Source organism: Apus apus, chromosome 1, assembly GCF_020740795.1.
Source record: "Apus apus isolate bApuApu2 chromosome 1, bApuApu2.pri.cur, whole genome shotgun sequence".
NCBI lineage: Eukaryota > Metazoa > Chordata > Aves > Apodiformes > Apodidae > Apus > Apus apus.
In genome coordinates, this window is record NC_067282.1 from 196,387,954 (window position 1) to 196,403,628 (window position 15,675).

General features: G+C 35.7%; 1 protein-coding gene across 1 annotated transcript in view; it reads right to left on the bottom strand.

Annotated features, from left to right (window-relative positions):
- Window positions 1–15,675, bottom strand: part of PCLO (piccolo presynaptic cytomatrix protein) — a 350,197-nt gene that overhangs the window by 186,126 nt on the left and 148,396 nt on the right. The window contains exons 4-5 of the mRNA XM_051622973.1: window positions 5,845–6,322; window positions 5,030–5,694 (exon numbers count right to left, since the gene is read on the bottom strand). Of these exons, the coding sequence (XP_051478933.1) occupies window positions 5,030–5,694; window positions 5,845–6,322 (1,143 nt within the window). The remainder of the gene's footprint in view (window positions 1–5,029; window positions 5,695–5,844; window positions 6,323–15,675) is intronic.

Here is a 15,675-nt window from a genome sequence, read left to right on the forward strand (position 1 = left end):
TCTGTACTTAGTGAAAGTACCTCACCATTCAGCTAACAAAACAGCTCACTCTCCAAATGACAGGTTATCTTGGTTATAGTCTAAGCTGAAAATCTTATGAATGTCTCCACCTCCACTAGCAGTTTGAGAACAAGAATCCCAAAGTCTCCTCATTTTAATAATATGATGTGATCTTAATATTTGTTATGGCCCCAAATAGTACAAGTAGGTGGTATTTGTAAAGCTTGATAATCAAAGTGAATGATTTCTGAGGACAGCAAATAATTTCTTTAAAGCTTTAATTTATCAATTTCCTTGGCAATATGCTGGGTTAAAAAAATAATACTACGGAATACATACATAAAGAAATGGCAATGCTTAGTTACCTAAATTAATATATAAACATGGACAAACCTACAGTACACCAAACAACTTGGGGAAGTCATTGTCACTTAAAGCATCTCAACACTTATTATTCTGAAAGACATACTCTTGGATACTGTCCAGCCCTTAATGCCTTGAAGTCAGCAATAAAGTATAGCTAAAAATTTTAGGGTTTGTATGTTATGTTTATATTTTTGTTCCCTTTATTAAAGAAGAAAGTGTTTGAGAGGAATTTATTGGGTTATGTTTTAAAAACACACACATTTCACTATAACTAAAGGATTTTTCCACCTAGATACATTGTGCTCCTTAATAAATTTCACCAATTACATTCAATTGTTATTTTTTATTTATTTTAATTTCCAGTATGTTCATACTTATAAAGACATAGACAACACACACAGTGATCAATTTAGATGAGCTACTAGAAAATCCAAACATTGTCCAAGCTGAGAAGATCCCTTAGGAGCTGATGGACAGACTGCATTTATCTTGTGAAAGTGAATCTGTCAGATCTGTCCTCCAGAGGGAGAAAAACAGACAACGGCCGGTCATGGAACAACTTTATTCATTCTCCTTTTATTTTGTGATGGTGCCACTATCTGTGGGTCTAACGTCCAGCCTCCTTAATGACCAAAGCAGAGGAGATGGCACTGAACAATGCTATTGCCCATTCTGCTGTTGAACCTCAGTGTGTGTCAGATCATCAAATAACAGGAAACTGAATATGGAAATTATTGATATTTGTACACTAAGGAGAAAAAAAATATATCTATAATAAGGAGGGACTTCTTTTATCACTAGAAATAAATGTAATGAGAGAATCCAACTTTCTTTCAAGGCTACCACAATATTAATATATTTTCTATCATTTCTGTATGTATATTTGTGTGCTCTGTGATATGCCATGCAAGAATTGTCCTTCACATTATGTTTCAAGATCACATGCATGTACCTTCCAATAAATAATATCTGGTCTTTGTGCTTTCCCCCCCCTGTTTCCTGCAGCCTGAGAACTAGGTTATTGCCATAAGCTACATCTATTCTTAAATGACTACTAATTTATTTTCTATAGGATTGGCCATCACAGAGATGAAGTATCACTGTAAAACTTTTAAGCATCCCACAAATATAAGACTCACAGATTAATTTAAAGAAAATATTGCAGAAACAATACTGCTAAGGATCATATTTATACTCAACTATTCTTGGAAAATAAAAAATGCATTTTAATCAGTAAGAAAAAAACCCTCATTTTTCTTGTACAGTAGGAAGTACTCTGATACATGTTGAATTACTGGGCCTTCCAGAATAGTTGAAAGACATTTTTTCTGAAAGTTTGCCCTCGGTGGTTTTTATTACTGAATATATTTAGCTCTAACACCGACACTGATGGAAGGATCTTCTTGAGACATGAGGAACAAGGAGACTTATAAAAGCTGCAGGTTGGATAAGACTGTTTAAAAATGTAATCTCTTTAACTGATGGTAAAAATGATCTCATGTAGGATGCATTTGTACTATTCTGGTGGTATTTCTACAGTGTCAATGTCAATGCATCCTAAAACTATTTTGAATTCAAAGATTTTGTTTTAGAACTATTATTTTTTCTTATACATCCTTACTTATTTGAAAATATACAACTTAGTGCTTTAAAAAGTACCATTGGTTATCAAATTCAGTCAGAAATCTATTAAAAGAAAACTGATTTTACAAAAAACCAGAAGTCTTATCAATCTTTTTTTAAAAAAACATATTTATATTTAGCAAGATTACATTCTGTTGCACAGAATATACATTTTATCTTGCAAAGGAACTCATTACATTTAAAAGGTCATTCTTTTTATTGAAGAAGTGGAGACATCCACCTTACCTACAAAAGAAGTTTCACAGAGTGAAAAACAGACACTGGTTGACTAAACTGTGTAATACGTATTTGAATTTTATATGATCAAAATTAAATATTTTATTTGTGCCCAGAAAAACTGCTTACAGATAAGCCTTTTACTTATTCTGGCTCCCTAGTCTGTGTTTTGTCATTGATGACGTTAGAAGAATGATGTCAATTTACAATGTATTATTTTCTACCTGGTTAGTCAACCTAAGCACAACATCATTCCTCAGTAAACATAAGGTAGTAATAGGAGCACTTGCATGATATAGCTGGGGAGTTGTAAATATATGTCCAATTGACACCTTGGTAATGTGTATGCTGAACTACTAATATGCTAATTTGTGAGTTCCAACATGACTGTTTTATATAGTTTATTCTTTAAAATCCTTTTGAAGAAATTACAGTTTAAAATATTACTGAAAATAAAGACTGTTTTGAAGAAAAAGATGGCTTTCTGCTAACTCAAATCATACCTTGAGACACAAATATGTAGGAATGTTTCAATACCTGTCATTTTTGTTTCAAAGGACACCAGATCTCTAAATAAAACTGGTAGCTGTGATTTTCCAAGGATTATTCTACTGATTGTACCACATCACAACTTCAGCCTTTACCTATCTTCAAAGGATTGTTGGAGTGTTGCTGGTTTTCCCTTGCATCCATATTTAAAAATAAATCTACCTGAAATCCTTCAGATTATTCTGTCCTAAAATACACGAAAAAAATATTCTTCAGTGTCTAGATAGTGACCTTAACCCACCAAAATGGAATCAATATTCAACATCTAAATATTATCTCTTCTTCCTGTTTTGTCAAATGCTCTCTTGGGAAAAATTGTGTCCAGCAATGTTTGATGTACAGCACTAAGAACATTAAAATACTTAAATAAATAACTTTTTAAGAGTTATCTTTTTGCAGATGACAGATCTTTTTGCAGGTGAGGCAGCAGCTTTATTTTTAATTCTGAATAATTTAAGCTTCTTCCTTTTTCTTTAAGGATTTTTTCAATTTAAAAAAAAAAGGAAAAAGGAAAAAAAATATTTTTGTGTAAAAGTAGCTGTTCCTTTTTCATTCATTAACTTCTGGTTTGTATTTCAGCCAGTTCTAACTTAAGAAATGCATACAAGTAGATATGTATGAGTTTGAGGTTTCTTATTAACAAAATTACTGCTTTACAGCCTTTAGGTAAGTGTGTCCCAAAGTTGAAGGGAGACTGGGTTTGTTTTGCCTGAAGAACAGGATGGTGAGAGGGAGACCTTATCTCTGTCTACAAGTACCTGAAAGGAGGTTGCAGTGAGGTGGGACCTGGTCTCTTCTCCCAGGTAACCGGTTATAGGACAAGAGGAAATGGACTCAAATTGCACCAGAGGAGGTTCAGTTTGGCTATTAGGAAAAAAATTATTTACTGAAAGAGTGATCAGGCGTTGGAACAGGCTGCCCAGGGAAGTGGTGGAGTCAACATCCTGAGGGTGTTCAAAAAACGTTTAGACGTGGCACTTCATGACATGGGTTAGTTGGAATGGTGGTGTTGGGTTGATGGCTGGACTTGATAATTTTAGAGCTCTTTTCCAACCTTAATGATTCTATGATTCTCTGATAATTCCTATTTATGGTATTAACTCAAGAAGTCCTGATTTCAGTTAGAAGACAGTGGGAGGAAGTAAAATATCAATGAAATAAGAGTGAAATATATGTGGACACCACACTAGAGATTACTAATTAATCTACAGTTAACAACTGTCACTATCAGAGATGGAATTCCAATGTATGTTACCTCAGATATGTCCAGAATATAAAATGTTTTCATCTCCTTAAAGAATGTAAAAATTATCAGAAAGGGCTGAGACTAGTGTGTGATTAACATTTTCCCTTACAGGTGTTTTTCAGCAGAAAGAAACCCCAAACTTTTGACAACAAAATTCTAATTCTAATTTTTAAAAAATCCCCAGAAGGGACATTTTGTTAACAAAATTAAGTTTACTTATCTTAGGTAGTCCTGCAATATTGTCTTATGTTTGATACAAGATAATAAAATTGGTATGCAGTTTTTCTAGATCTTATTTCTTCCAGAAGGCAGCAATTCTGGCAATGTCACTCTGAACATAATTCATAGATTCCCTTGGTACAATCAGGGGACACTGCACCTCTTGATACTCTCAAGGGGAGGAAACACAACATGTGACAGGATTTGTATTTCAGACAGGAAATTTGGTTTATAAAAATAGTAGCATTTTCCATGGCAGAATTTCTGAATTAAAAAAAAAAACCAACAACAAAAAAACAAAATTGCTCAAATATTTTGGTTATCACAAGGAAAGAAAAGAAAGCAACAACAACAAAAAAAAACCCAAACAAACTTGACTTTTTGACTGGGATTATTTGAAAACACTGTACATTTTACCATCATATATTATTAACTTTTGGAATTAAGGACTATGAGAACACTCCAGATTCAACAATTAAACCCCAAAATCTGGGGAGTCTACAGAAAAAGGTAAATAAATACTAAATTGGTTTAAATTATTAAACAAGAACTTTACCTTAGTTTCAAATGCTTAACTGCTTGAGACTGAAAATCATGAAAGTAGCATGTAGAGCACAGAACTAAATAGTGAAACTTTCACTCAATGGAAGTAATTGATTTTATAATTTAACATCATCCCGTACAGAGAATAACAAAAAAGAGCAGAAAAGCATAAAGGAGAGGGTTCGTCATGATCAGATTCTCAGTTTTAGCAAGGGAGAAGGGGATGAGAGGTAGAAAGTCACTTACTATTTTTTCTTTCGTTGCTTCTACATGATCAGTTCCTGGCAAAGGTGTTGTTCGAACAGGAATTTCTTTCTGAGCTTTTTCTTTTGAAACTGTTTGTGAAATCCCAGTTGTCAAACCCTCCTTCTTATCATCCTCTAGCTTCTTAGCCTGTGGCTCCTGAGAAGGTGCTACAACTTCTGCTGTCTGTTCAGCAACATGGTCTTTAGTCCCAGCTGTAATTTGTTCTTTTTTGTCTTCGGGATATGGTGTACTCTCTTCTGGGAGAGCAAGTTTTTTATCTTCTTCCAGTGTGCTTAGGGGTTTCTTTTGGTCTGAACCTATTGCTACAGGAATTTTATGTGCTGAAAGTGGTTCTGACAGTTTTTCTTGCTGAAGTTTTGATTCATCTTTTTGAGCTTTCTGTTGGATTTTCTCCACTGATGACGTTTTAATGATCTTCTCATGTTGAAGTTTTGGATCTTCTTTCTCAATCCCATGTTGGATTTTATCAACTGAATCTGCCTTTGACAATTTGACCTCCTGAAGTTGTGCATCTTCCTTCTGAAGTGTATGTTGGATTTTGTCAGCTGATAGTGCCTTTGCCATTTTCATCTGTTGGAGTTTTGGGTCTTCTTTCTGAATTCCATGTAAAATTTTGTCAGCTGACGGTACCTTTGCCAATTTTGATTCTTGAAATTTTGCATCCTCCTTCTGAACTCCATGCAAAATTTTGTCAGCTGAGGATGTTTTTGCCAGTTTTGCCTCTTGAAATTTTGCATCCTCCTTCTGAACTCCATGCAAAATTTTGTCAGCTGAGGATGTTTTTGCCAGTTTTTCCTCTTGAAATTTTGTATCCTCCTTCTGAACTCCATGCAAAATTTTATCAGATGAGGCTGTCTTTGTCAGTTTTGTTTGTTGTAGTCTGGGGTCTTCCTTCTGAGAAACATGCTGAATTTTTTCAGCTGAGGGCATCTTGACAAGTTTTCCCTGCTTAAGTTTTGCATCTTCTTTTTGAATTCCTTGGTGGATTTTATCAGCTGACAATGTTTTTTCCAGTCTCTCCTGTTGAAGTTTTGGAACTTCCTTCTGAACGCCTGATTCTTCTTTCAGCTTTGCTGCTGTGGGAGTGGGCGGTGTGGAAGTCTTCTGAGGGGACTGTGAGACAGCAGGCTTAGGCTGTTTTTGAGGAGAAGCAGGTGGTTTGGATACTGGTGGTGAAGGACCTGTTTTCAGAAGTGGCACCTTTCCCATATCCCCAAGTTGTCCTGACATTGCCCGTTGGGTCTGGCAGTTTAAGCACAGCCATTCCTGTACCTGTGATACAACAAACATACAAAGTTACTTATTTGAAAACGGTAACATCATATGATACAGTTGAATACTTTTAATCTGAATGCTATGCATCATGAGAAGTCATTTTCTTCCTTTGCTGCCCTTGCAGGAAGAATCGTAACACCTTCAAAGAGAAATGAAGCATTTCAGGTTCCAGAAAGCCAAGCTGAACAAATATAAAAATACACTGTGAATACTAACAGTAATTTCATGCTTCCAAAGTATTGATGACCTTTATGTACAAAGTTTGCTTATAGATTTCTAACATCTATTGTTTTCTAAAGCCTCTATAATCTAACACTAGGTCCCTCTAATTTTGTAAATATGTGTAAAAGTGGACCAACTGGGACTCATGGCTCTGTGTTACTCTCCTTGCTTTAATTTGTGTATATGTATCAGTGTAACAATTTAATACAGCTATAACCCAAAAGGAAGATCCCCTGTCTGCTTTCTTTACTGCTAAATCCCTGCTGCACACTCACTCCTTTTAGTCTTCATCCCAGAAAATCAGGAAAAAAAGAGAAAGGACAAATGCTTATATCTGTGCAAAATACTTTGTTGCCAGTTGCCTAGCTACTACATGAGAGGAGTAATCAGACTGTTTTCAGTGGGATTTGGTGTATAGCTTCTTTAGAATAGAAAAAAAAAAAAACAAAAACCAAAAAATAAACAGAAAAGTACTGAAAGGAAATAAAAAGCACAGAATCTTCTAGATACTTGGATAAATAATGAAGCTCTACTTCACTAGTGCAAAATGAGCTTCACTAGAGGATATGAGGTCTATGCTGTACATGCAGTCTTTGTATGCTTGTTTTTAACTCCTTTTACTGAGATAACAGAAGGTCTCAGAAATTCAGTTATTTTCTTGATGAAGACAACTTAGTGACCTATTGAATACGAATCACATGAAAAAGAGAGCAAAATTGTTCCATTAATTCCATACAGATAATACTGCTGCTAATATTAGGGTAGTACAGATGACTGTCACCATTTGACTCAGGTGTGACAACAATGACAATCAAATGGACAGCATTTAATATTTCAGAATACTTTCCAATGGTATATAACCAGTTGCCAAGACAACATGGCATTTAGTCAGAAGAAGGTGTATAGGGCAGAAGTGTGCAACCCTAGAAATATGAATGCATCTTGCATCAACAAGTAATACAGTAATAAGTGTGGTAACACCAAAAGCAGAGACTGGAACTCCAGCTCTGCCCCTGCTAGGAAAGAATGCTTGAATGACAGGAGTGTAACCACCAGACTCCCTGCTCTCCTTCTGACTCCATGTAACCTGCCTTTATCAATCCAAAATAGGGCCTAACTTCAACAAATCTACTGGCAGGTTTTCCTACCAGGAGTACGTACCAGTTGGTGATGCCAGAATATTGTCACTGATATGGTATTTCTCACAGAGTGATAAGGGTTGGTCATGACAGGACCACAAATGGCTTTTCAAGATAGTTAGCCAGAACTGGGGTATCTCTCTACTCATCTCTAACAGTGGAGTTTGTGTGCTCAACTCTCACATCCCAACCAGGATAATTTCTGAGTGCACTGGTGCTTAGTAAAGTTTCTGTGCTCTGTAGGTATGCCAGGACACTATGGGTTTTAGCATCTTTAGAAATAAAGACATTTTGAGATTATATGGTTTCAAACACATTCTGGAATTATCTAAAATCTATCAAAACTCCAATTTGTGAAGTCGATCTGAATACTTTAAATCATACTTCCAAATCTTAAATAGCTTTACAGTTCTCTTGTTTTTTAGTTGTTTTTTAAAATCATTGTATCACTAGTATGATGCTGCCACTTTGAAAAAAAATAGCTGATTAGGCTAATAAGTAAATATAAACTACAAGATTTGCAGATGATTTGACAACTGCATGTGAAACAAAATTTAATAGGCTTAATTTTGTTGAAATGCAATTAAGAAGAGTCTACTTAATATAGAAAATAATTTTCTTAGACAAATTTTGTTTCAGTCACAAGAAATGCAAGAATGCATGCAATACTATTCAGGTCATCTAACAATTATCTTATGTATTTACTATTCTGCTTTTACAGAAAATTACCAGTGTGTCCTAGTAATTGACAAAAGTAAATATGTATTAGAAGTATTTTGCAATATTGTCCCAATAAATGCCATTTATCAACTGAATCAGCTGTCTCCAAATGCTATGCAGCCCCTAATAATTACTATACCCTTTGCAACTCCAAACTGAAAGTGATTCTGTATCAGGCTATTAAATGTAATTTAGGTTTAATTTTTCTGTGGAAAAAAAGCATTAAAACATAATCCTTCAGGGAAGATTATCCTCCTCCATAGGACTTAAAGTGCTCTAACTACACATCATTTGTCTGCAAAGCACTAATTAAGAAATACAAGTAATAGTAACTTCTTTTTTAAAGAATATGCAAAAAAAACCTTAGTTTTCTTTCACAGATTTATGTTAGATGGCTTTCTCTGTAATTTTTAGTACAGTTGCCTCCGTTTTTACTGTAGTTTCCTCCCTTTTAAAGCACAGGAACATTTTTTTTTTTTTCCTAGACAACAAAATTGGAAGCTGTAAATATGTTGTAAACTGTTTTTTATACACTAAAAAATAGAAGTAATACACCAGGAAAGAAAAAGATCCACAGAAAATCAAGAAGTTAGTATTATCAGGAGTGTGTAAGTTACTAAATACACTAGATAACTTTTAGCATAGACTACAGAACAAAGACCCAATTTCATAATATACTTGATTCCTTCCTTAGAAAGACTGTAAAGACCACAACACAAAATTGACAAGATAATTATAACAGATCAATTTTAAAAATTAAATTTATTGGAGGGCTTAGAGGCTTTTAAATCCACTAAAAAGAGAGTGGGTTTTGCATTCACCAATCAGCCTGATAAATTCTATTTGAAAATGTAAGCAGAAAAAATATAATTTTTATTTGTGCTAATACAGCTTCTGCCAACACCAGGCATGGAAATAAGATAATACTTGAATTTTATTAAGCTTCTCAGAATCTAGCCTTAACTATCTTTAATTTAATAAAAAATAATTACAAGGCTTCTATGATGAAACAATTAATGGTTCAAGAGTTTGCTGAATTTCACATGTATGCTACAAAGATACTCTTAAAGAACGTTACTTCATACTTTAAATGCACATTATTCTCACAGTGCCATATGTTTGTGACATAATTTCTATTTATTTCCTCACAGTATATTCAGATTCGATTCTAGGGTGTCTATGTTTGTTTCTTTTCTATACACCAACTTGTATTACTTCTCCTAGCTCTGTTGGTTATGTGACCCCATTAAGTACCTCTTCAAGTGGAGCCCGCTCACTGTTCATACAGTAGGTCCTCAGGTCACTTCCCTCATTTAAATCTTTCAGAGACTGAATTCTTTGAGCTGCCTATAACAATTTTAGTAATTTCATTAACAGAATTAAGTATTTAAAAGCAAAACAGTTACCCAGGCTCTGCTTCCTCTCAGCTTTGCTCACTCTCCCTATTCAGTCTCTTAACCCTGGAGTAAAGGCCTTCAAATCAAGACCTTTGCTTTCTGCTGACCATATAGCAGAACAAGTCTCTTAAAAAGGAAAATAATTATAATTAACATGAGAAAAATGGCAAACCGCCCAAAATGTTGTCTAGAGATGGAAGTCCCAGTCTTGTCTCCGTGTTGTACTGATGTAAGTGATGCCAGTGAAATGACCTGGAACTGTCCAGATATGCAGTGATTTAATGAACCTTCCCATTGTACTCCTGGACTTTTTTTTACAAATGCATCTCTTTACCACTTTATTTTTAATGTTGCTACATAGGCATGACAAACACTTCTCCCAAGCTATATATTTTAAATTTAAATTTATAATCTTGTGGCTATTTGATCAGGAAAGAGCCTACAAAAATCTTCCTGCAAAAATCTTCTTACATTACTGACCCTCTAGATGCTGGTTCTCTGTGAGAATGGTTCTCTGCAAAATCAAATTATGTACCATGAAGTCATATGCCTCAGTTTTAGACTTGTCTTTTCCTCAGTTAACCTTATGCCCTGAATGCAAGCTTTTTCCTAAGGCTATCTTTTCAGTTAGCCTGTCAACCCAATTTTATTAGGACTTAGGAAACGGACATCATCTTCTTTCGACAGTCTTCACTATATAAATCTTCTTAGTGCTTTACAGAATTTTTCACACCCTTTGGTTCCTGAATTGGCAGGAGACACTGTTATTTGCATACCAAGTGATACTAGTGTGCTTTAATATTCTGAATCCATGGCTCCTTCACTGTGTTTTCAGAAATCCTTACAACCCCATATTGCCGGACAGAACAAAGTAGTTGTGTCATACTGTTCCCCTTGTTCAGTTTTGTAATAAACAAACATTATCATGAAGAGGGCTTACATCTAACATTCATTGTGAGTGTCCAGCGCAGAGCCACAATGATGATGAAGGGAGTGGAACATCTCCCTTATGAGGAAAGGCTGAGGGAGCTGGGCCTCTTTAGCTTGGTTAAGAGGAGACTGAGGGGCGACCTCATCAAAGTTTACAAATATGTTAAGGGGGAGTCTCAGGATGATGGAGCCAGGCTTTTTTCAGTGACGTCCAGTGATAGGACAAGGGGCAATGGGTGCAAACTGGAGCATAGGAGGTTCCATATAAATATGAGAAAAAACTTTACTGTGAGAGTGAGAGCACTGGAACAGGCTGCCCAGAGAGGTTGTGGAGTCTCCTTTGCCAGAGACATTCAAAACCCACCTGGACAAGTTCCTGTGTGATGTACTCCAGGTGATCCTGCCTGGCAGGGGGTTTGACTAGATGATCTTTTGAGGTCCCTTCCAACCCCTAAGATTCTGTGATTCTGTGATTCTGTGAATTGTCATGCAAGAGCTCAGGCACTTCAGTTCCTTTGCTTTTGTATTCAAATAACACAACACTAGATTATTTCAAGTTGAAAATCATAGGTCAATCGTTCCATCTCTCTGCCAGTCAAGGTTGTTTGTTGCTTTTTTTTTATTGTAGTATGTTGATAAATTCATTACCCACTCTTGGCAATCACTAATTTGTAAACTAGCATTTTTCTCTATCTGGAAGTAATTTTAAATACTTAATACTGTGGATGATCAGTTCCATCAGCTTCCCCTGCACTGAAGTCAAAATGTCAGGCCCGTAATTTCCTGGATCATCCTTCTGTCCCTTCTTATATATGGCTGACTACCAAACTGCTTGTACCTCCCCAGTCAGCCAGGACCTCCAAATGGAAAGGGGCTTGGTGAGCACCCCCACCAGCTCTCTCAGCACTCTTGGGGGTATCCCTTCTGGCCCCACAGACTTTTGTATATCTTTATGGTTGTTCTGACTCAAGGAGCAGAAGTTGACACTTCCTAACCTGATGATTGCCTGGCCAGCTGATGCTATTCAGCAGCTTCACTGAACTGGTGAATATATTAAGAGTTCTTCAAACATATCTGTCTGCTGTGTGTATTCATAAAAAAATAAATGCTCTGTACTGCTCATGTCTGTACATATTACTTGCTGAGACTCTTTGCACATGGTACACATTGCCTGCACAAAGTAATACACAGAGGGACACATATAGAATGGCAATGGTGTTTGGAGCATGTCTTTGGGATGTGTGAACTACGAATTCAACTCCCACACAGACTGAGGACTCACATCTCCTACCTTTGGGGGAAATATTCAAATTGCTAGACTTATATGTAAAAACGTTACCAACACCATCGCACAGAATGATGGAGGGATGTATATATTCAGAGCATGACGACCAAATCAGACTGCAGGTCTGGCAGAAGAAAAAAAATACAAAAATTTAAAACAAAACGCCCACATTTTTCTCTATCCAAAGACTGTTAGGCAGGAGTTAACTGCATAAGCAGCCAGCTAAGCAGAGACAGGGTCTACAGTTGAGTCTCTATGATGTCCAGAATTAGGAAAAAATACAGAAAAATTTTCATAGATACCGTGTGACTGTGGAAGTCACAGGAAGTTTTCCAGGATCATTGTCTTCAATTTATCCAGATAAACTTTGTCTAAAATGTCAATTAGGAACTTAAGCATATTTTTTTATTTCACCCCAAGTGGAGAAAGCGTGTGCAAACAAATACTTAGTCTGATGGCTCATTTTTGGAGAAGAGGTTAGAAGAATATGGTTAATTAACCTAGGGAAATTATTCCCACAAATATTTATCATATAGGAGGAAAGCAATACTGGCTGCAAACGAAATGGATATAAATTGACCAGGGATAAATTTAGGCTTGAAACTAGAAGATCTTGTTTGCTATTGGTGAATTACAGCTTGGAGTATGACACAATAGGAGTGGTGGTATGGAGAAATTAAGCTGATTTCAATATATGATGTAATTACCAACAAAATTAGTCACTGATTAATGAAATCCTACCAGGTTTACAAAAGGCATTCCTGTGATAGTACTTGTGAGCAGAATGCATGATATGTTAGATTTATAGCATTTATCTACTGAATCTGTCTACCTTGCCTTTAAATGTCAAGCTATCCATCAGCCACCAAAGAGAGAGAACAGAAATCCACAAAAGCTGCTTCAGATAAATTTAAAGTGTCAACTTTAAACAAAAATGGCAAAAATTCCTGCAGAAAGAAGTTTTTCAGTGGAAGAAGGAAAGGATTACTTCTATGGCTTGATAATGCTATCTTTTTTGTTTGAAGTTACAACCAAGCTGAGATTGTTGTCTGAACAACGCAGAAAGCTGACCAGCTTTTATCTCTTTCTCAAATATGTGACTGACAAATACCAAGCTATCACAGCACCTCAGATTGTTTTAAGTAATTGGTAAGTTAACTTTTAAGCCATCACAACCATTAAATACGTTTTTTTCAACTGTTTTCATTGCAGCTGTGGATGTAATCCAGTTAGCACTGCTTATGCAACTTGTTGGTATACACATTAAAAGTTGCAAAAACTGAAATTATTAAAAATGGAATGTGTACATTTATTTCTGTTGATATTGTGAAGCCAATATAGCAAAAAATGAATCTTACCTATTTTTTCCTTTATGCATCAGTAGAAATACTTGCTCTATGCTTTCTGGCTACTGCTCTGCATAGCTATTGAAGACAATGACGAGTATCTGGGCTTATGCAGTTCAATTATGGCATATACACAGAAGTCTCAGAAGACTTTGGTCAGTGTGTTGGAAGATACAGTTAATATCAGATAAGAACAGAATCAAGCTTACTTCTCTTTATGCCAACTTTGAAGTACAACAGATATCTGGAACAAAAAATAAGCCACAAAAATAACACTTAACCTTTGCCTGTTGAAGGCAATCGCCACTGACAGCGCAGGTATGTGTTCTGAGCTGTGACACTGTAGCAGCTAGGCCACTTGATGAACTGCCATTTCTGCATGCTACTGTAAGGTACTTTACTTCTTTTACTTGGTGTCTGACAGGCACCAATAAAAGTTAAATATTTTACTCTATGGCTGCAGCCCACAATGCTCTGTCTTACATTATGGGAATTCTAATCCTTACTGAAGGAAATACAGCAGTTCTAATAAAAGAAATCTTAAATTTCTGAAGGCTCCTTTAGCTTGCCATCTTTAGAATTAAACATTCCAGAATAAAACTGTAATTAAATCCCTTAAAAATTACCTGTTGATTTTATTTTCCTTCAGCAGTGTTAAGCTTTTTCCAGCATCTCTTAATGGCAATATATTTCATGCTTTTAGAGGGACAAAGAAGCATTCCAGAATATGAGAAGACATATTCAAACAAAAGAAATTAAAATGTATTGGTATTACTGTATAATTATTCAGTACGATGAAGCTGTAGCTGAACACTTAATCTTTAGGCTGTTAAATCTTATTTGTAGCTTAGCACTGTTCAAAACACTGGGGTAGACACTACCTAAGCAGGTGAGAAAGCAGGATTTCCACTAAACTATGGATGGATGTGTACTGTACGGTCATTTATAATTGCAGCTGGTGACTTTTACCTCCAGTGGAGAAAACCAGGAAAATTCAGAAGGCAGTTTATCTCACCTATCATAGGACATTAGATAAAAAGACTGGCACTTTAAAAAAGCCTGTTTGTGACCACTGGTGAAAAGGCAAGAGTGCAGCTGATTAAACCAGTTACTCATGTCTACTGTTAGCCTAGTGAATATCACCTTGATTTTGAGAGCTGGAAGAAACTGCAACAAATAAGAAAAGAATAAAGATATGGGAGAAAACAAAACGATAATGAGTTGCCTTGTAATGGTAATGAATTGACTAGTACCCTGGGTGCACAGCTATACCCTCAAAATCTGCTCCAGAGCTTTTATCTTGAATGCAGTGGCTATGTACAACCACTATTTGAATCTTTCAACAGAGAAGACATTGACAGGACAAGGGGTAATGGTTTTAAACTCAGAGAGGGGAGATTTAGATTAGATACAAGGAAGACATTCTTCACTATAAGGGTGGTGAGGAATTGGGATGGGTTGCCCAGGTAGGTTGTTGATGCCTCATCCCCGGAGGTTTTTAAGGCCAGGTTGGATGGGGTTTTGTGCAACCTGGTTTAGTGGTAGGGTTTCTCTACTCATGGCAGAGGGGTTGAACTTGATGATCTTTAAGGTCCCTTCCAACCTTAATGATTCTATGATTCTATTATTTTACTGCCTCTGGTGACCATTTACTTTGCTACCATGGCAAAACCAATCCCTATGAAGGAAAAAAACAACAACGTGGTTATGGACACCATCCAAAGACCAAAGAAGTCAATCAAAGAGCCTCAAGCACTTCAGTGAAGTTGGGGTGATTAAGAACTGTGTACACGTGGAGAAATTCTGGATTATAATGAAAATCTGCAAACATTACTTGAAACAAGAATACAACTTTTTTTTTTTTTCTTTTTTTTTTTTTTTTTTTTAACAGCTGTCCAAGGAAAAAATATCTGCTATTGTAGCTCCTTTAGATAATTATACAACATACTTGCAATGTCTGTCATTATAACATCAAAAGATCTCCAGGTGCTACCACAATATAAAGTTGTAATAATACTAACCTCTAATTCACATGGAATGATACCCTGTAAGCCTAAGGGTTGAATATTTCAATTAGTAAATCGATATAATTGAACTTAGGAAAGCCTATTAATAGTCAATGTTTTATCAAGGGAGTGTTAAAAACATCTCTCCGATAGTAAATATTCTTTTGATTTTATGATCTATAAAAGATTAATTCAAATATGTATTCTGCTCTTGATTTCTTTAGTTCAAATGGACAATATCTACTTCATGTTTTCACCTTTCCATATAAACTTTCCAGAGTCTATATTATTACTTTGAGTATATA